General features: G+C 47.6%; 1 protein-coding gene and 1 non-coding gene across 2 annotated transcripts; one reads left to right on the forward strand and one right to left on the reverse strand.

The window, feature by feature from the left end:
- Positions 1 to 287: 287 nt before the first annotated feature.
- LOC119396752 (cuticle protein 70, isoforms A and B-like) lies at positions 288 to 6,694 on the reverse strand. The gene is made up of 4 exons (XM_037664058.2): positions 6,545 to 6,694; positions 2,380 to 2,598; positions 710 to 944; positions 288 to 382 (listed from the first exon to the last, which is right to left on the reverse strand). Coding segments are annotated over exons 1-4 (465 nt in total). The 5' UTR covers positions 6,554 to 6,694; the 3' UTR covers positions 288 to 380.
- A 5,292-nt stretch (positions 6,695 to 11,986) lies between these two features.
- Positions 11,987 to 12,058, forward strand: Trnaa-cgc (transfer RNA alanine (anticodon CGC)). The gene has a single exon. It is a non-coding gene; the product is annotated as a tRNA-Ala (tRNA).
- The last annotated feature ends 10,655 nt before the right edge of the window (positions 12,059 to 22,713 follow it).

Raw genomic sequence — 22,713 nt, forward strand, 5'->3', positions numbered from 1 at the left:
GCTACGCACCTGAACCGAAACCGCGACCTCGCTATTAGCCGTAAGACGCCATATATTGAATAACAGCTGCGAGTGATTGCCGCGGCGTCACGGAGGTGAAGGCAAGGAATGAAGAGTGTCGTTGCTCGTCGAAAGATGAGACTCACGCTCGACTTTTGCACACACAGAGCACGTTTTATTCACACGCAACATTTTTTTGTCTTCTATACAACATTTACACGTATCTCACAATTCCGAGTGAGTATTTTTGTTTTTCTTTCTTTTTTTCTCTCTCGCTCTCTCTCTCGTTCTTTCCGCGAACAATAGAAGCCGTCTTATATCACCCTTCTGCTTTACGTGGCGAGTTGAACCACTCATCATCACCGCTCTTCAGTGGTGGTTTCTGAAAGGAAGAGAATCAGGCGTGAAAATGGAGCATTTCGCGATGATCTGCGCGCACAATTATGCGTGACATAAAGATCGATTACGCACGCAATTATTCAATATCAATTAGGCATACTATATTGGCTGCGCGATGGTGAAAGCGTATAAGTACGACTCGTTATGCGCCGAAGCTTTATTGGAAGTATGCATAACAAACTAGGCCATCAATGAATTCCGCTAAAAGCCCTAATGTCCACTTGCGGTTGAGAGGAGTCAACGTGAGACAAAACGTAACGAATAAATGCACTCACACAAGCCTTGTGGCAGAGGGAAAGAGATTACTTACAGTAGTGCTTGTAGCCGGCGTAGAAAGGTGCCGCTGCGTAGGCTGGTCCGACGAGCTTAGCGGCCGGCGCTGCGTAGGCGACGGCACCGTAGGCGGGGGCAACACCGTAGCCGTAGTGGCCGTAACCGTGACCGTAGCCGTGACCGTAGCCGTGGCCGTAACCGAGGGCCAGCGCAGGGTAAGCTGGGGCCACAGCCTTCACTACGGGGGCGGCGTACGCCAAGGGCGCGGCCACCTGACGAAAGTGAAGAGCAAATAGACGAAGGCTCGATTGTGCCCCGAAATCACCAACAACGGGCAAACACTTGGAGCAGACAGATAGAGACCAATCATTACTTTAAAGGAGTACTGACACGAGTTTTGAATATTTTCTGATTGTATCTCTAATAAAAACGCTGGTGTCGAGAACTCTAAAAAGATTATTGCGGTGACTGGGATTGCGTCGAATATATATTTTAATGCCGCTACATTAAAATAAAAAAAACACTTTCGGTTTCGACATCGAGAGGACGGCTTCTCAGTGACGTTCCATCGCAGTGTGACGTCAGAGACAGCAATTCGCGACGTACTAGCGGCAGATCTGCCACCTGCTCGTGATGCACGCAAAGAACGATGAGTTAATTGTCGTCCAGTGACCCCGAGAGTGATTTTTGCGATTCAGGCTGCATGTAGGAAGCAGAGTTCGCAAGCTCAGTGGAACTGTGTTGACTCGTGGGGATAATGTCAGTTGCTGTGGGCCTGGCTTGCAGATGGTCAGCGACAAAAAACTTTAAAACCAAAGTAAAATATTTTATACATGTTGTCTGACTCCGGTGTGTGGAGAGCGTTAACACTGCATACCAAAGAAACGAAAAATATCTCTATCTCTTTTGCGACGTCTCGAGATTGTGTCAGTACTCCTTTAAATAGCTTTAAAAAATATTAGAAGCAGTAAGTAACGTAATTGCTCTTCTGACATATACACACATGTAATAAAGACTTCGCCCCTGTTCATGTAATTTCTTGCGCTGTGTTCTCATTTCCATCGTCTACCCAGTCTTTCACAAACCGCTTGACTTAAAGAATCTATACTAATCAAAGATTAATAACATCCAGCCACGCGAATAACAACTACAGCGCGCACCTTCTTGCACTGACGCCACTGAAACCGCAATGTTGGAGTACCAACACGGTGGGGCGCGAAGTCTGTGACGTCACGTCAATGTTATCACTAAGTCGCATGCAGGTTATTTCATTATACATGCGCAAAGGCTAAAAACATTCAAGCAGTATCGTTATCACACTGAATAAGTTTAATCGCCACGCGACGATGCAGCCTTGACGTCATCAATGCCGCCTCGCTGGAGTACCAGTACGTTAATAACCTGCGTACAGGGTCGTCCACATCTAAGGTGAACGCCTCATTAGTATTCAAGACATCACAGAAGCCGATGTTAACACATAATTCGAAAAATTATTATTGTGTTTATCGACACCATGATTAGACCTCAGGTAACGAACATTTCACTCGTGAACCAGAATAAACGCTCTAGTTTTACCGGCTTGCATGCTAACGAGGCGCTCACCTTAGGTGGGGTCGACCCTGTACATGACGTCACATGCAAGCTATCAATACAGCACTCGCATCCTCATACATGCATCGGTACAACGCGAAATCGGCGAACGCTCACCTTAACGGCAGGCGCGTAGACAGCGGGCGCGGCTACCTTCAGGGGCGCAGCAGCCAGCACGGGCGCCACCGAGTGCACAGTCTTGGTCGCGTACGACGTGGCCACGGGAGCCACGGCGTAGCCGTGCAACACGGGCGCGTAAGCCACTGCAGGAGCGGCCACAACACCGGCATGCACGGACGTGCACGCGGCAACGAGCAGGACGAGGGCGCTGATCACCTGCGCACAAGCAACGTGTCACACTCAGAGGTGGTGGGGGTGGTAGTGATTTGAGGAAGAATAAGAAACCTAATTTCTGCAGCGCAATAGGGAGCATGGTGCAGCGCAACCCACTCCGAGATCAAAAGATGGGAGACTGGTTACTTTCTCGCCTTCAGTACCCTTCCTACAGGCGCCGTTTCGCTTCGTCGCTTATTTCTTCACAAAACACGCGGACAACGGCAGCACTAAGCGTTGAGCCCACTGGAATTGCGCGCTTTCCAGCTACACGCTGTTATCTCCGCTTGCGCAGTCGAAAACGCACAAAACGAAGTGAGATCAGTTGGTCGCGCACGTCATGAAAGCCAAGGCAGAACGGGCGTGTGACTACATGGCAAAGGACGCAACTGATATCCCTCAATTATGGACCAATCGAGAGCTTATGACGCCACGTGAACAGACTGCAGGCGTAATGAATCGTGCCGAAAAAACGGGAAACGCCAAGAGAGAAAAACGCGCCAGCTCTTATTTTCAGAGGTTGTTTAGGGGCCCCTTGAAGTTCTTCTGCGAACTACCACGCACTTCTAGAATGATCAGGGATGGTATCCTCGAGCGAACCCTTTCGGCGACACTCATTTTCGCAAGATTTCACGAGAATAGCGCTGGACGCGTCAGCGTCTCCGAGCGACAAGGTTTCTGAGTCTTAGTACTCTTTTAAACCTCGTAGGTTGGTACTGTAAGTCCGGCGCTAGCCTCGTGAAATCTCGCGAAGGTGACCAATCACTGAAAGTGGTCACCCGAGAATACGGCCCCAACATTATCCAGGGAGCGTCGCAGCAGTTTGCACGCGTAGCCGGCGTGGCCAAAATACGCAGATGCTGTCTAGTATAAAGGTCCCGAAAGTGACAGAACATATTGAACGAAAGCACATGTGCGCATATCAGCGTCATCTGATGCCCGGCGCTGCCAGCGCTTTCTGACAAGCTCTTGTTCACAATCGCGCGTGTTGTAATAGCACGCCGGGGCACAGCCAGGTCGGAAGCTGAACACGGGGGCTTGAAGATAAGCGGTGACACTAAGTGTGTGCAATGAGACAACAAGGAATTAACAAAACGCGATGCAGCAATAAATAATACATTCATGTTCTCACCTTAAGCAGGTCATTACCTAATTAAGGAAATAACCTTTTGGAGAGCTAGGCTGTAGAGCTCGCTTATGTTGAAACCATCGACTGGTTTAAGGTTAGCAACATCGATGCAATTTTGAGACCTAACATACAATAAGCAATACCTACAAGTCTGTAGCCTGTTTGCTTACCAATGGGAAAGTACTGTGCCTCAGTAGAAATTACCATGTAGTGCATTTAACGACGTAAATGTTACTTTTACTGGCGTAGATTTATCAGATTTCGCTAGGCATTGATCGATTGAGCTGCTTGTTGATTAATTTTGACGTCCGAAAGAAACAGCAGTGCTGTAAGAGATGGCCCATGAGGAAGACGTGGGACGCGAAATAAATTATTACAACGCATGTTGTTGTTGTGTTGTTATATTCTGTTCCCAGTGCACGTGAGCGTTATAGATCAAGAGCGCCGTTGTCTTCTACCCTATTCGGACTCAGAGCGCCGGAGTGGGTAATCGAGCCCGCATCCTCGCGAACAGCATCAGAACGAATGATTCATTTCAGTGGTTTACGTGCCAAAATCACAATATGATTACGAGGAACGCCGTTGCGGAGGGCTCCGGAAATTTCGACCATCTGGCGTTCTTAAACATGCTCTGACATCGCACAGTACACGGGCCTCTATCATTTCGCCTCCATCGAAACGCGACTGCCGCGGCCGGGATCGAAACCGCAATTCTCGGGCCAGCAGCCGAGCACCGTAACCACTGTACCACCGCGGCGGACAGCATTAGAACGCTAAGTACAGGAACTGAGTAATCAGGGCGGCTGGTAGTCGGCACCCGTGCAATGTACGCAGCTTCACGCCGTAATTCACGTAGTCAGAATTTTAAACCGTCCCAGTACGCTCATGTACACAAGGAAAAGGAAAGTTCCCGTAGTTCGGCAAAGAAACTGTCACCTCCAACTTGGGGAGAACTCGGAGAAAACGAAAGCACCGCGCGCCCATTATAATTCCGCTGCAACGGGGTTTCGGGAACGCTTTCCGTTGATCTGACGCGAGAGCCTACGGAGCGTGAATCAGGCGGCACGCCTTCGCGTGATAACCTTTTCACTTAGGTCGCATTCCTCGTTACGCTTCGGTGACTGTGCTTCTTTAAAGCGCTTCATGGTAATATCGCTCTTATATACGGCTCGTATAAACTTGCAACGATAATCCAGGAAGAACGTAGTTTGGTCGTGTACTGTTTGGTTTTTCGCGACCTTCGTTCTGTGGATTTCACGGTCACGGGCGGAATGAAGCGATCAGCTTGCTTTAAATTGCAACGCGCTATGAAACAAAATGAGATAAACCGCCGTTTCAATTCACCGTAACAGCGAAATTATCTGAAGGAACTGAAAAGAAAATTCCGAGGAAACTGGAGGCAGCACGTAGTGTCGTCCGCACATATCTGGAGCACTGTATCGGTGTTCAGGGATGCATAGATTGTTACGCTTTAATATCAAGGTAACATCGAGGTGGTTGTTGCTTTTTTTCCCATCTCCTTGAGAAGTACGATGCTTTTAGTTAACATGTTTGTTGTTGTATAGTTACTTGGCAGCGTAGAGCGTTTTACTGCAGTCAGCATAAGATTGCGCCTAGCGTTTGTGTAAGTTATACTGACGCAATTTATAAGTATTTAGTTTATAAGGGCGTCTCTAGCACTTGCGTGTACCGGTTCAATAAACTTTCCTTTGTGGATAACTCTCAGGGCTTGAAGATTCTTGGCATTTTCGTGACAGCTCGCTGCTCTCCCATAGTAGAGTAGATATATTACTCTAAATCGTCCCAATTTTTCCTGCATGCAGCAGTTCCACAGTTCAGTGCATGGAACTATAAATCGCTATCTTCGTAGTGTAAAAAAAAAAAACGGCAGATCCTACGCATTGTAGGAATCAATTTCATGCGAAGCAGTCAGCGATCAGTTATACGGTAAGTATAACTCGGAAGGCTCCATCATGCTGCAACGTTTAAGAGCATTAAGGAAGGTCGTTTATGCCTGTCAAGTGTGGTGCTTTCGTGCCAACAATTTTCGACAAACTGCTATGACGCGGGCTCCAGAGCTGCCCACTAGAGATTGGCATGCTCTGCATCGTTACAAAATCTGAGTAGCGTTACTGAACCGCTTCCGAGCTCGAAGGTTGTTACATCGAATACGTACACCCAGTGACCATTAATTATACTCTGATTAGACTCAAATTCATATTAACCTTGCTTGTGCACTCACACTGAAACTCGCTACTGCCGCTCCACGAACCGCTAGGCGTCAATACGTTCAGTAGTTAACGCTAGTACTTCTAACTAAAGCCCCTCTACTTTATGGACTTCACTTCTAACACGTGATTACTGTTAAACTTCTCGTCTATTTCTAATGGACACGAACGGAAGACGTGACCACATTAATGGAGATACGTAATGAGGCAAAGAGGGAAAGAAAAAAGGCAAGTTAGAACAAAATACGCTAACCCTCGCCTTCGAAACATTGGATATAACGAAGTGATCGGTATAGCGAAACGCGGCACATTCAGTGAAAGTACTTAACGCCAGGCTTAATTCACGTCTCATTAGCACCAAAAGTGTTTTGAAAACTCTCATGGTCGATAAATTCTTGCGAGTAATCCAGAGTAGCTTCAAGTTATCCAGAACTGCTTTGTGGGCGTCCTTGACGGCTCGGCTGGTCACAAACCCTTATATTCTATAATATTCGCAATTTTTTCCTGAGTTGTCTCATTACGCGCTCGCTTCGTGTAACCCGTTAGCGATCTTCCGGGTTGAACCCGGCGGGCTCTCGCGTATTCCACTTACGGTGTTCATGTTGACTCGGTGGGGAGGGTAGCCTGCCGCGTGGGTAGGAAGTGAGATGTGCGGTAGCCGCGGTCGGGAAGTGGTAGTCACGAGTGTTGGAGGGGGTTGGACACCGTGTGGCGATGGTCTGAGACCCCCGACGATGGGCCGCTTTTATACAAAAACGCTCGCGCCCGCACGTCGCAATGGCCCCCCCGGCCGCCAGGAGTTCACGTGACCTCCCCTTCTCCCCTTTGCACGTTCTCTACCCTCCTCTCCCCTTGGTCTTGGCCTGTCCGCCGTTGATGGCCATTTCTGACGTGGGACGAGGAGGAGCCGCCGCGCGCTAATTCAAAACCAAGAAGAAGAGAGAGCGCGTGGACAAGTCACATCGCAACAGCGGTCGCTGCAACTAACGGGGGCGAATCTTGCCCCCCCCCCCCCCCCCCCGTACTCTTTGGCTACACGCGGGCGGGAAAGCGAGAAGGGAAGGGGCTGCGCGTTCCTGATGACCCAGGTCGCCTCACACGTGTGGTGACGGCGTGCTGGAAGGAAGCTGGAGAGTTCCTTCCTGGCCCCCTCGGCGCGCGAGTCATGACCTACTCTGGCAGGCTTTCCCTTTCTCAAGCGCAGTTGAGGAATGACATCTCAGGCTCGTCGAGCCGTCGTTATGTTTGCTTGCTTGTTTGCTTGCCCGCTAGCATCGCCACACGCCCGGTCGTCAGAGACCTGTGGATGGATTGCGGAGAAAGGCACGGCACAGCGCAGCGCCGCCAATGACGGCGATAGAAACAAATCAGCAACGAAAAAAAAAATGTTTCAATCTCGCCCTCACGTGCGTGCAAGGGCCGACCGCGACGAGGTGGAACTTTCGAAATCGAGGCGACCCTTTCCGCTGTCTATTAAGCGGTAGATCAAGAAGGCCGTGACAAAGTGCATCGGGCGGGGTCAAATAATTTGTCAGCGCCTCCTTCGCGCTGATAAAGGCGAGAGCCCGAGGTATGTCACTGCGACGTTTGATTAAATGTTCCGTTGCTGCGATCCGTAAGTGCCAGTGCTTGTCAACATGTGCCAGAGGTGCGGAAATGATGCGGGGGAATCGCGTTTCCTTGGCAAGGGCAATCACTGTCGCACTTTTGTTCCTAATCGTGCGCAGAGCAGTTTATTTTCAACTTGAGCTAATTTTCAAGTTCAACTGCAGGGAATTGGTGATTTGCTCTGGTAGTGCCCCTCTTTACAGCACCACACAGACCGCGGACTGATGGCGGAAGCCTCTTATTCATTGATCAAGAGCTTACGACTGGATTGATCAGCTCCGGGCTGTCCAGAAGGCCCACGATGCCGCTGTGAGGCTTGGCCTTCCCGTCCCAGCGTGGGAGCGGCCCGCAGTCTTGTCCCTATAAAAACGGGGTTAATATTCTTCTGGACCTCAATAAAGTTTATCAGCTACCTATCTACCATTTAAATGCATTCACATGTATATATCTTCCTGGACCCAACAATATATTTCTAGGGTCCCAAATAAAGACAGCTTAAGACGTACACAAAAGGTTCGAAGAGATGAAAAATTCTTCAGCGCGGACTGTCGCTGAAGCGGACTTGTCTTCTTCTTCACAGCTCCAGCGACAGCCCCCGTTCAGTGGCGTAGGCAGAAATTTGTTTCGGTGGGGGCACGTCCTTGATCCGTGCGTGATACTTCGAAAAAGTATCACGCGCGTAATTGGTGCTGGTTTAAAGCATGCCACCCATTACAAAGGATATACACATTAGTGCACGCATTCTCTTACACACACGTAGTGGGTACACTATTGTCATAAAAGTGCTGTTGAAGAGGACGGAAACCTTTACCTTTGCTATGGGCATTTCGAGTGTGTGTGTGTGCGTGTGTGTGAGACCGGGCGACTGAACATAATGACAAGCGAAACAGAGCACGGTGACGAAGGAGCCGGATATCGCTATCGCGTTCAACTCTTAAAGGCGAAGCTTAAGCGTCCCCCAATTTTTGTTAACTCGAGTTAGTACATTAGAAAACTGGCGATTTCCAAATGCAGCCCGATATAGTGGGATCGAAAAGCATACATCAATAACACTCTTCACCAAATCTTTTCGGCTTGCGCTAAATAAATCGGTTGTTGAAAATCTTGTTCGCAGAAATAGTACGGCATCCGCGATTACCTTTTGAAAACCATAGAGCAAACAATTTTCCACAAATGATGACACAATAAGTGATGGTGAATGAAGTGAGAGACGACGTTGAATCATCATTTGTAGAAACGGATATGCGACATCGCGATAGTAAAGAAAACGCTCAACTAATTGTCATGTAAATAAATGCGCAAGACCATCACATTGAAACTGCTTCGGAAAAAAATACTATATGAATGTCATACAGTGGAAGGAGCCTCCTTAACGCATATAATATTGCGTGGCAGAAGCGTATAGAATCGCGCCAGGCGTCAAAACATGGGAATTGCGCAAACACTTGGTGTTTTAAAGGTCCACCCATTACAATGTGCTCAGACATACTTAATCATCATCAGCAGCAAAAGCATAAACAAAGTGAACAGCTGCGTAGGATCGCGTGTCGCCTTACGGACGCGTAGTGGGCCTTTCGCTGATTCGCAAAAGGAATAATTATCGCGTAGTGGGCACTTAACAACTGTGCTTGCAGTAGGCATTCTAGCATATTTTGAAACAGCCAATGTTACATGCACAGTCGTTCGTTTCCTTACGGCACGGTTGAGGCATGCACAAAGAACCGAAGCCAGGTTAGCAATTGAGACGTGCCCGGTGTGGCCTCCTTCCCGCCCCCGCCCCCCCCCCCCCCCCCCCCATGTCTACGCTCCTGCCCGTGTTCAAGAATTTTTCACCTCTCTTCCTTCTTGTCATTAAACTTCTTCTTCTTCACCATCGTCATCACCGTCTTCTTCTTCTTCTTCTCTTCCCTGAACTTCTGCACAAAAATTTGAGCAACACCGACAGTAATTAAAAAATGAAAAACGAATAGCTATTTTCCATTTATAAGATATTCTAGAACGCGTTTTACAACGCTTGGACATATCGGTCCCGCATTGCAACCAGGGGTGCTATCCTGGACGCTGTCAGATTCCGCCATCTTGTCAAATTGTGTGATGGTAGTATTTTAAGCCAATCAGAGTGGCCGTAGCAGCGCTCCGAACCAATCAGACTTGACCAATGGCGGAATTCGACAACATGGCAGAATTTGACACTGTCCGGAATAGCACCCCTGGTGAGACAAAAAAAAAAGAAAGAAAGATAAGTGCACGGACTCTCGTGCACAATGCATAAACGGCGTACCAATAGGTACTTGAAGACAGATTTTATCAGCATGTTTCTTGCCACCCGTGATCTATAGTGTTAGTTTTTTCCACCCTCTGTTTCTATTTGCCACCCGCTGTTTACCCCTTTCAGACGCCACCTATGAAGAACTATTTCTAAATGCATGAAATCGATCCAACATCATTTCAAGGCACTCGGTATTCTACTGCAACAAAAATAATGTCATAATACGTTAATTTGTGTGTGTTATAGTAGCTAATCGTAATTAAATTGTGATTAAATATTTATTTATTCTGAAGCCATTCATGCTGTGTTTTTCCGTACGTAGAATGAAATCTCAGACTAGAAATGCACCGCAAATTTGCTTTCGGTTATGTTACTTTGGACAAAGAAAGGTTGTACTTTTTACGTGACTCGCAGGAAGCGGCACGTCCAACGACTCGTCGAACATGGTGCCTTCAGCAAAGTGATCGTATGCAACAGTATACACTGCAAAATGAAGTTAAATGAAGACAAATTTTTTATGCAGGAGGTTCAGTTCATCCGAAGCTCAATGTATCTTGCTTTTTCTTAGCCCCTAGCCGACACAAATATATAATAAAAATACTCACAGGGTCCCTTATGCATTCACGTAAGACGACTGGATGGCCAAAGCCATCTTCTTTTTCTTCTCACTCGATGTACTGATCCTGCCCCGCCAACCTCCGAAAGCTTTCTGCACCTAACGTGGTTTTGCACGGCCTCCGTGATCGGCCCACCTTTGACTAAGCTACGATGTCATGTGATGACGTCATAATGACGTCACAAATCTTCGCGATCTGTGACTTCATGATGACGTCATATGACGACGTGGTCACGTGATGACGTCATCACGTGATGATGATTTTTGCATCCCGCGTTTTGACGCCGCCGACCGGAGACATCGACGCGGGACGCCAGTCAATGTTCGTGTTTGATGAGGCATCTAAGGCTTTACGCCTTAAAACAAGTGGCGTACACAATTGTGTACATAGCATCTCAAAGGGTCAAAGCGCACCTAAAATGCAGGAACACGCGTACACGGGTGTTTGTGCATTTCGCACCCATAGAAATGCGGTCGCCATGACCTCGAATTGAGCCCGCGGCCTGGGGATTATGAACGTAACGCCCCATCGGCTTAGTCACCGCGGCGGTTAATCTTACACGTTCGGGGTGATAATCGTGTGACATTCGCTTGAGTAAAGGAAAGCTATGATTTTTCAAGGGCTCGTTTATCTTTGTTAGACACAATATTAATGAGAACTAACAGACAATAACGCCAAGGAAAGTACAGGGGGTGTTATCTGTAGTATTTAGAATGTAAATGTGAAGAAAGTAAAGTGGACGAAAAGATGACTTGCCGCCGGCAGGGACCGAACCTGCGACCTTCGAATAACGCGTCCGATGCTCTACCACTGAGCTACGGCGGCGGTCATCCTCCCGTCCACTTTCTGGGGTATATATGTTGATTAAACCTAGGAGTGTTAGTCAGCGCCAATCGCAGCCATGGCGGCGAGTGTGGAACACTCTTTTTTTGCCTCTTGGCGTCACGTAGCACGTGATCTTTTTTACGAGTTGGCAGCTGACCAATAATCCCTCGCATACTACCTGAAGGCATTAAGTCTGCCAGGACGAGACCCTCGCTATGAATGAAGGAAAGCTATGATTTTTCAAGGGCTCGTTTATCTTTGTTAGACACAATATTAATGAGAACTAACAGACAATAACGCCAAGGAAAGTACAGGGGGTGTTATCTGTAGTATTTAGAATGTAAATGTGAAGAAAGTAAAGTGGACGAAAAGATGACTTGCCGCCGGCAGGGACCGAACCTGCTTACTTTCCTTGGCGTTATTGTCTGTTAGTTCTCATTAATATTGTGTCTAACAAAGATAAACGAGCCCTTGAAAAATCATAGCTTTCCTTCATTCATAGCGAGGGTCTCGTCCTGGCAGACTTAATGCCTTCAGGTAGTATGCGAGGGATTATTGGTCAGCTGCCAACTCGTAAAAAAGATCACGTGCTACGTGACGCCAAGAGGCAAAAAAAGAGTGTTCCACACTCGCTGCCATGGCTGCGATTGGCGCTGACTAACACTCCTAGGTTTAATCAACATATATACCCCAGAAAGTGGACGGGAGGATGACCGCCGCCGTAGTTCAGTGGTAGAGCATCGGACGCGCTATTCGAAGGTCGCAGGTTCGGTCCCTGCCGGCGGCAAGTCATCTTTTCGTCCACTTTACTTTCTTCACATTTACATTCTAAATACTACAGATAACACCCCCTGTACTTTCCTTGGCGTTATTGTCTGTTAGTTCTCATTAATATTCGCTTGAGTAGCGTCATGAGAAAGTAGCCATCCCCACAGTTTCGCACTTCTGTGGTATACTCGTTGTTTCGACCTTCCTTCATCTCATTATGCTAATTTTCCGAAATTTAACGCATGTGCACGGCATCCTTCAGTGAGTAGCGCGCAGCTTCTTCAACTTATCGAAATTCGCACAGCGCATTATTTCATGCATCACTCACGGCCTACGCTGACCGCGTACGGACCGCCCCAACAACACAGCAATAATCCTCCTCACAAATATTTATTGACTGTGGTATTTGACGCCATTCAGTTAATCGCGAAAGTTGGTGGGATCAATCGCACACCGGTAAGAGCAAAACTACAAAAAAAAAGCGTTTCGATTTTATGGCAAGACGGCCGTGAACTGAATGACAAGTTGGTATATTATCCCTGCTCCCGGAAGGTCATAACACTGATAAAACGCGTGAAATGCAGCGTGCGGTAATTTGCGGACTATCAGCATAAAGCGAGCAATCTATAGTCGCCGAATAACGCGCGCTTCCCTCCTCCTAAACCTGGAGATACCAATTTACCAAATGACCCAAAAACGAGGCAATCTTAAACAACACTACAAATTACCCTCGCTACAAGAGGTATTATTTGTAGGCTGGCGACCGCAAGTGTACACCGGGCTTTCGATTATTTCTCTCTTTTCTTTTCTTTTTCTTTTTTTCTTTGTTGTTCGAATATATATCAGTATGATGATGTTCGAATAGCCGGCTCTCACGCAGCCTACGTTCCCATGTCTTCACATCTCAATAATAATAAAAAGAAAAGTTGTAACAAATATTGTTTGTATTTTTCATAAGAAGCGCCTCGCATTGTTACTTTGTCGTCATTTTTATAGCCTTCTGCACTATCAGGCTACACCGTAAATTCAAGGTTTAACCGCTGATACAATGTGTCTCTTTTTCTGCAGACCACGTCTGCACAATCAGAAAAGGAAAATCGAAACACAGGCGACGCCAAGAAAGACACCACGCCGCTGCCACGGTTATCGTCGTTTGTTACGGATTGTTTCTTTTAACGACGTACACACGTACTACAACCATTTCGGCCAAACGTATCGATTATATGTTGGAATGAGGTCTTCTTTTTTTTTTCTTTTCTTTTCGCTAAACTGCTCGGACATCATTTCTCTGAGAACTCGAAACAGAGTGCGCAGTTTAATGGTATCAGTAAGTCCATTACGTCGTTTCTATTAACCTTCACGTCGCAACACTTTGGTCAAGGAAAAACAGCGCAGCCGCGACGCTCGCTCTCGGTGTACAGAGATCTGCGGGCGCAATCGAAGGAGCTCTTTTTATCTATTACTTTTTTTTTTTTGTTACCGATGCAACGAAGCTTCCAGCGCGCTTCGCTTTCGTAGACGATCGCCTCCGGGTTCGAGAAACGGGAACGTGTCAAGGGCTGTCCTCACCCGCGCGATGACGACGGCACCGTGAAGCAGGGATGGAGTGTCCACTCCTCCGTTGCAAGCACGACAGAGTCTGGCCATGACAGCTTTCGGACGGTGACGATTAGCGCGCGCGCTCTGTCGCAGCGTCGACGGAGCTCGCGATAATAATTGCGCGCGTTTTGCCGAGGTCGACGCCCACGTGGATGACTTTCGGCGTGCCCCGGTGTTACGCTGGTCAATCTTTACCCTGCTTGTTGGTTCCTCGGGCCCGCTGAAGTTACTTGACACGGGATGGACTGCCAAGGGTGAGTCATGAGAGCGTGAGTGCCCGAGGAGATGGGCCGATGGCTAAAAGCGATTTTCTCATACAGAGAGAAAGGCTTTTCTGAAGCGGTGGAGCCAGTACTGAGGCCGGACGGTCACGAAGGAGTAGGAAGAAAAGATTGCAGTTAACTAGGACGTTCTCGCTGTACTCTAGAAGTTATGCTTGTCATATCGTAGCGTTCGCACCAGTTTCGGTGGCATAGCAACGCCGAGTGGTTTCTTTCTTTCTTTCTTTCTTTCTTTCTTTCTTTCTTTCTTTCTTTCTTTCTTTCTTTCTTTCATTCTTTCTTTCTCTTTCTTTATCTTTCTTCTATTCTTTCTTTCTTTCTTTCTTTCTTTCTTTTTTTGTTAGAGACAGCATTCATAAGGGAATCGATGATACTACAAGGACATTATTTTGTCTGAATATAGGCTCAGTGACTTTATTTGAGCTAGTTAACATTTTTGTCGTTATTTATTTGTTGTTGTATTTGAGCGCTATTAGACAAGTTAAGACGGCAACCAACACAAAAGGTGTGGAGAATGACGCCATCTTTTCTGTGTCAAAAAACGAGGACTCACTAATAGAGCACGGAACGAGTAATGAAGTCTTACTGTGGCTACACCTCTTCCACTCCTCTTCTGTAGTTCTTAAACTGACTCTTCTTGTTTGCTCGCACGCAAGTGCCTGTGGGAAAATTTCTAGAATCTTTATGTAAGAATATTCCTGCGACCGATACGCAGGCGTGCGCGACTTGCGACATCTGAGAGTAGCTGCGCACCATCCGGATTACCTCTGCAGTACGTCACCCACTTACTGCTGCTGCTGTCGGTTGAGCCTGTGGACATTTCTTCATTAGCATATGACGCGGATACACTTATATCGAACATTCATCGTAATTTACGAAAATAAAATTTTGCAGCGTGACACAAAAAGCATGAACACGAGCGCATAGCGTTGTCGTCGTCGTCGTCGTCGTTGTTGTTGTTGTTGTTGTTGTTGTTGTTGTTTGTGGTGGTGGTGATGTTGTTGTTGTTGTTGTTGTTGTTGTTGTTGTTGTTGTTGTTGTTGTTGTTGTTGTTGTTGTTGTTGTTGTTGTTGTTGTTGTTGTTGTTGTTGTTGTTGTTGTTGTTAGTGGTAGTGGTGATGTTGTTGTTGTTCCAGGTCACAAACAGTGCGCGCGATGTCCGTGCGGCAGTATTCTTGATAGAAAAGTGACGAGCGCAGACTTTGCAAGAAAGGCAACGCAAGCAAGCCTGATGATTACTATAAATGTCATTATTGCTCCCTTTCGTAGCATTGCATTATTTATGAATATGTATCTCATAGTCACGTCATATATAAGTAAATACAAAACAATCTGCACTCTATCCCCGGTAATCTATGCGACCACCCTGTATGTATTGGACTCTGCCCTTAGACTCTGCTAATTCTTTATACACCACATATCGTGTATGTACAGAGTGCGTCTGATTATTTTTCTCTTTGCATATTATTCTATTCGTTCTAGTTTTTCTTGATTTTGTGTATTTCTTCATTACTATTATCATATTGATGGGATAGCCGGCTCTAATGTAGCCTACGTACCCATATTTTTTCATACGTAAAAAAAAATATTGTTGTGTGATATAAAAAACGTTCCAAAGGGCGAAAGATGTGTTTAGAATGTAGTAGGTTTGATAAATTCATCTGTCATTGTTCGTGACTGTGATTGTAACAGTCGGCTTCAGCTTTGTCTCTGACATCTCGTTACACCTCGTGAACTAACGCGAAAGCTAGACATCTACACTCAAAGAAGAAAGAAACAGAGTCATTTCACTCTTTTTTGTGAGACTTGACTTGCCAGTTATCTGACTCTCTTTGAAGAGACACGTGAACTCTTCTTTAGAGATCATTATACTCTCGTCGGAGAGTCGTGGGACCCAAAAGAAAGTTATCGTGTCTCTTTAAAGGGAATAGAGGAAGGAAGATGGATTTTGAGGGTTCGTCTTCTTTAATTGAGACAACCTTAATGAAAAGCAGCAGATAACGAAGCCAATAAAGGTATAGGGGTCGTAAATTGTACTTTTTAAGTGCATTGCAGTAATTGTGACATAAAGGAGAAGAAAATAAAGTGGACGAAAAGACAACTTGCCGCTGGCAGGGACCGAACCTGCAACCTTCGCTGGCGTCACGCGCTACGTGACGCCAGCTGGCGAGAGAAAGAGTGTTCCACGCTCGCCGTCACGGTTATACGAGAGGTGCTCACTAACACACCCAAGTTTGCATGCACATAAATACCCACTACAGTGGACGAGAGGACGACCGCAGAGGAAGCTGCCATTGCCTTATCAATCGTAAACACAGAAAGCACGGTAGGTCTTATCAGATTTCAAAACCGCGATCCTAAATTTTGCACGAGGCTGAGTTCATGTTCCTGCTTTTTGCATACTGGACTCGCCCGCTGCACCCCCGCCCCGTCAAATGGAGTTGATTCGGGCGCCCGCGCACTGCGGGAATACTTGAAACGAGGTCACCAACCTCTTAGTCCGAGGTTCTTTAAACCGGGCTCTCGCAGCCTCCGATCCGGGATTCACGAAGGAGCGCGCGCACACTTTCAACGAGCTGACTCAGGCCTATGGGGCAGCGCGTCAGCCATATCCTCCACCGCACAAGTCCATCAGCAACCGACAGGCAACCCTCTGGCGCCAGCTACAAACTCACACTCTTCCATCTCCTCTTATTCTATCGCACTATCACCCCCTTTTCCTCACCTCCGCCTGCGCCTTTTGCCCTGACCCTCATGCTTCTGCTATCCACATCCTTTCACACTGATGCCCGGCGGATCCTCCCGTGCGTGCCTTAGAGCACCTAATGACCTGGGAGGATTCGGAAACCTTACTGCGTTCAGAGGACCCAGTTGAGCAGACCATGGCTGCCGACGGGGCTGCCAGCGTCATGGACCACCACCAAGTGAACGCTTGAGCGCAACGGGGTCGTGCGGGGCCCGGCAGCCTGCGTACGTCAAACTCCTCAGTTGAATAAATTATTTCTCCTCCTCCTCCTCCGCCGTAACTAGTGCATCAGGCGCGTCATCCGAAGGTCGTAGGTTCGGCCCCTGCCGGCAGCAAGTCGTTTTTTCGTCCACTTTATTTTCTTCTCAGTTATATCACAATTACTACAATACACTTAAAAAAGTACAATTAACGTCCCCTATCTTCCTTGGTTTCGTTATCTGCTGGTTTTCATTGTCAAGAGAATCATGTACGTGGTAAATCAGTACTACCGAAAACAGTAATAGATCACTCTTTTTTTTATGGTTTACATCACTCAGACATTATTATTTTAAAGATGTGCGATGGCACGTTCGCTTTATAGACTTGCGATACAATACCCGCGCGCACGACAAGACACTGACCAGCGACTGCGCTTTCCATATATGCACCAACCCATATTGATATACGGCCTTGCTTTGATCGTCCCAAAATTGCTACGCTTGAGACGGGCCTTGCTTGACGGGGTCTCGTGTTCACTCTTCCGCAAACAGACCTTCTCATGCGTCAACGGCCGAGTACTCCTCGGGTGGGACCAGCGATACGAGCCGCCCATTCAGGCGTATACCAAAGGATTCGAAATATCCTCGACACGCTAAGTTCGGCAACCCATATCTCTCTTGTAGCTCTTCTCATTCGTATCATTCGTTCATGGCAATTGAAAGGTACGTGGCCTCTGATCGCCAAAGGGCACGGAACCCGGAAACTTAAGTGACTTTATTGAAGAAACATGTGGCCTCGTGTACAAAACTCGAGCAGGGTCATATAACCTAACCCTTTCTTGGTCGCTCGTGCGTACATTGAAATCAGTGTCAAAAGTTTCATCTTTAAATTTCCCGCTGAAATCTCTGATGGTGACGTCACGGATTTCAAAGTGTTTCTTTTTTTTTCGTACTTTGGCCACATTGACTCAATGAAATTTCCTGACACTTGGTATGTTATGTCTCTTGCTCCCTGAGAGCACTATGTACTTCATTTTTACTGGTCAGGAACTACGTGGGTCTTGGTAGACGCCGTCAGAACCTATGACGTCACAAAGACTGGTGCAGGAAGTTCAAAGTGGCGTCGCCACCCGTATTTTCTTTTTGTGCGTTTTCTTGATTACCGAGCGTCTTCTCCCAGCAAGCGCGGTGTTTCTGGTGTCGTGAAAGAGTATAATCTAATACGAGAAAAATCGTATTTCTCTTTAGTGTCCCTTTAAGCTATAGGGAACTGTAAGGGTGAAATAAAGACAGAAATAATAGCTCAGACGGAAATAACAGCTTGTAAATAACCACTCGTTTTATGGATGCTGGTTGCTTTGTCGAATATAGCATTTTAATCAACCACCGATGGAATATCAGAGGGTGGGTGGGTTGGTGGTGTTAGATACGAACTGCGCACCATTGCAGCATCCAGCTTTTCAGCGGATAAGTGCGGCATTCCCACAGAGGCAGGGGAGTGTGAGTCATCCCCAGAGCGACGCCTTCGCGCCAGAGCCGAGGTGGTTCGTATTCCACGTTCATCGATCCTGGGACGATGGCCTCACCGGGATGCAACATGATGAAAAGGACGCATTGCATCTCTAGGCGCGCGCTCTTACACGCAAGAGTGCAGTCCACCGGCAACAAGGCTCTGGGTCTCCCATTGGCCGAAAGTGACGCCACCTGTTTGGGACTGCCAATTGGACGAACCTGACATCATCTCGCCCCAGTTCTTGATTGGCTGGAAGTGACGTGTGGGAAAGCTTTATAAGAAGCCTACTATCGAAAGCCAGCTCGTGTTCTCCTGGCCGTGGTCCGCAGCGGTACGAGATGCTGCCGGCCGAAACCATGTTTATCTGCAGTCTTCTCATCCTATTTTATTAATGCTCATATTGTAAATAATCTACGTTCTTCATCGCACTTCCGCGTCAATCAAGGCCAACTCCCGCACCTCAGCGGCGGGATGCAATAACTGGTGGCAGCGGTAAGGATGGACCCTCGATCCAAGAAGTTCTCAGCGACAGGGAACGGACTCCGGAAGGACTGAGCGTCTGGGTACGGCGAGTGAGGAAGCCTTCAACCCGCAGAGTCCTGAGCAACTGGGAAGAAAGACAGAGTGGAGTCTTCGACCCAGAAAGTCCTGAGCAACTGGGAGCAGCGGACGGATGAACCAAATGGCATGGTGTTGCATCCGTGGGTGAGCGTGTGGCTTTTTTCCTTTTGATTCGCCAGACTTCAAAACTTGTGTGTTAATTTTGATTGTTCTGGGAATCGGGTGATTTGTCGCAACTGAGTGTTTGCACAAATTTAAGGAAACATTTCGAACCACCGGTCAGAGCAGCTGAAATGGATCTGAGAAGGTTGACGAGGTCAGACCTGCTGTTGTTGTGCGATGAGTTGGGAGTGGATGTGGACAAGAATATGAAAAAACCAGCTATCCAAAAGGCAATTAAGGAAAGTGAAAATGACGATGAGAGTATTCGGATTGCTTGGGAAGTGTTGCAGGACGCGCAAAAGCGAGAGCTAGAGCGGGAAGAACGCTTGAGAGAACATGAGCGACAACAGCAAAAACACGAAAAAGAAATGGCTGAGATACAGGTTGAAATCCTGAAGTCGCGTGCAGCGGCGGGTATCGAAGGGGACAACCTTGTGAGACCAAGCGATGTCGAGCCATGTCGGATGGACCAGTGGATTAAACCCTACAAGATGGGAGAGGACATTGCGTTGTTCTTGGTCCATTTCGAGAGAACTTGCGAGAGGTGTAAATTTTCTCCGAGCACTTGGTCGCAGCGCTTAGTGACGTTGTTACCCTGTGAGGCGGCGAATGTAGTCGCAAGATTGAGTGTGAGTGATGCGGAGGACTACGGGAAAGTAAAAGCAACGCTTTTGAAGAGGTACCGAATTTCCTCAGAAGCATTTAGGCAGCGTTTCAGAGACGCTAGCAAAAAGAGTAATGAGGACTACTCTGAGTTCGCGTACGGTTTGAAAACAAACCTCTTGGAGTGGCTGAAGGGCGCCGATGTCTACGAAAGTAGAGATAAGGTTGTGGAGTGTATATGTCTCGAACAATTTTACCGCAGTATTCCACAGGCAGTGAGACTTTGGGTGCAAGATAGGGATGGCGTAGATACAGTAGAGAAAGCAGCGCTGCTAGCTGACGAGTATGTGATGCGGCGAAAGCTCACTACTGATGACACGCGTTTACATGGAAGGGATAATTCAAAAGGGTTTATCCATCCAAAAACGCAGACACCAGCAAAAGCTACCCGGAGGGCCGAAACTGCGGAACAGACAACAGAAGGGAACCACGATAACGGAGTTAGCAACACTCCCGAAGAAAAACAAAAGAAGGCTGACGCTCGAGAATTCGAGAAAAGACGGCCGTTCCGATGTTATAATTGCCAGGGTCTAGGTCACTTTGCTGCGGAATGCAAGAAAGAAAAGGCAGTAGTGCTTTCCTACGTGAACGAAAGCGAAGAAAGCTTTGAGCTTCTTCGTCCATACCTACAGGAGTTACGTATTAACGGAAAGACCTGTAGTGTATTAAGAGACAGCGGAGCAACCATGGACCTAGTTCACCCTTCTTTTGTAAGCGCAGAGGACTATACAGGGAAGGTAATCCGGATTAAATCAGTGCTAGAAAAACACAGCGTTTGCTTACCAATAGCGAGAGTCACAGTATCCGGTCCTTTCGGAGACCTGGAGACAGAGGCAGGCGTCTCGGAGGCACTGTCAATGAACTATCCTTATCTCTTTTCAAACCATTCGGAACGTTTGTTACGGGATCGTGGTCGAGAGTTCGGAGAGAAAACGGTGCAAGCATCCACGCGCTCGCCAGCCCGCCAAATCGCCGCTCAGCTGGCGGACGAAACAAGCATAGGGGCCAGACGTAAGGAAACGCATTCCCAACTGGAACCTAATGCCGCGGCGGAAAAAGCAAAGAGCGTGATAGACGAAGGGGCGCGTAAGTTGATTCCCGCTGAACACCGTCCCCGCAAAGCTATGGTGCCAGTTGAAATAACAAAAAAAGGAGATCGGCTCCATACTTCCTCCTGGATCGAGTAGCGTTGTCTTGCCTCCTCTCAATATAAACAAAAAGCCCGTGAGCGCCGTGCGAAAGAGCGACCGGACGCTTACAACTTCAAACTACGAAGCGAAAGAATGCCATTCTATGCGGAACGTAAGCATTCGCAAAGAAGGAATGGAATTCATCCGCGTAGCTACACTTTGCGTGTGTATTATTCTAGTGTTGCTCATTATTCATTCAGTTTCTCTAAATTTTCTTTGCAACGACAATGGCATGCGGACCTTGTCGGCATTTGAGGAAAAATGGAAAGCTGTTTGGAAGGGTTGTTCGAATTTTTGTGTCAAAATTAAGAATAAAGACACTGTTGATTTTGAAAATGTACTAGCCTGGCGAGTCAAAGGTCAAGAGCCTGCGCTTGCGCATGGAGCAGCGCTATGTTGTTTTGTTTGTTTGGCATACTTTGTCCAGGATATGGGTCAAGGAAGTCATCGAACAACGGTCGCCGCCAGTGGGCTACAGGCTTCACCTCCGTTCTTCATGGCCAGCGAATTGTGTTCACCGGCCATTCCGAACTTCCGGGGCGAGGAGGAGCTGTTAGATACGAACTGCGCACCATTGCAGCATCCAGCTTTTCAGCGGATAAGTGCGGCATTCCCACAGAGGCAGGGGAGTGTGAGTCATCCCCAGAGCGACGCCTTCGCGCCAGAGCCGAGGTGGTTCGTATTCCACGTTCATCGATCCTGGGACGATGGCCTCACCGGGATGCAACATGATGAAAAGGACGCATTGCATCTCTAGGCGCGCGCTCTTACACGCAAGAGTGCAGTCCACCGGCAACAAGGCTCTGGGTCTCCCATTGGCCGAAAGTGACGCCACCTGTTTGGGACTGCCAATTGGACGAACCTGACATCATCTCGCCCCAGTTCTTGATTGGCTGGAAGTGACGTGTGGGAAAGCTTTATAAGAAGCACTACTATCGAAAGCCAGCTCGTGTTCTCCTGGCCGTGGTCCGCAGCGTACGAGATGCTGCCGGCCGAAACCATGTTTATCTGCAGTCTTCTCATCCTATTTTATTAATGCTCATATTGTAAATAAATCTACGTTCTTCATCGCACTTCCGCGTCAATCAAGGCCAACTCCCGCACCTCAGCGGCGGGATGCAATAGTGGTGACCCTCTGAGGTAGATGGTGAGAGCTCATTCGCGTTCGGCTGATTGATCTGTCAGTCAGGAAGGAGCAGCAATCGTACATCCTGATCGGAAGTCGCACAAAACCGCAGCCTTCAAACCTATGTTCGCACCCTTGAAGCACGTTAAAACGCACTAGCAACACGGGAGGTCTAGTTCACGCGCAACGTCCTCGACGTGGAATGAAGGCGTAGATCCCACCCGTTCTGCCAAGGACGATGACCTCCGGAAATGACATGACGAGGTCTCGACGGCGTTGAAGTAAGGCGGGACGAAAAGCCTTCGCGATTGTGCGTACCGTCACGAAAAAAACACCTCGCAAAGCAAACGCGTGTACCGCACTCGAAACGCCCATTTGGCACGAGGTATCTTTGATAACGTGTCCATCCAGTGACGAAGTAAAAGAAACGCATAAATCTTAGGTGACTCTTCTTCACAGCGATTTCAATTGTTAGATGGAAGCAATGGTTTTACGAAGCCTTGTATTCATAATAACGTAAGTATAGCACAATAACAGTTTAGACATTCAATTAATATTTGACGAGGCCTTCAGAACAAGTGCCAACTCATATAGCTTAAGCTCCGAAGAGCGGCCGTTAATCTTGACCGAGGT

Source organism: Rhipicephalus sanguineus, chromosome 6, assembly GCF_013339695.2.
Source record: "Rhipicephalus sanguineus isolate Rsan-2018 chromosome 6, BIME_Rsan_1.4, whole genome shotgun sequence".
Lineage (NCBI taxonomy): Eukaryota > Metazoa > Arthropoda > Arachnida > Ixodida > Ixodidae > Rhipicephalus > Rhipicephalus sanguineus.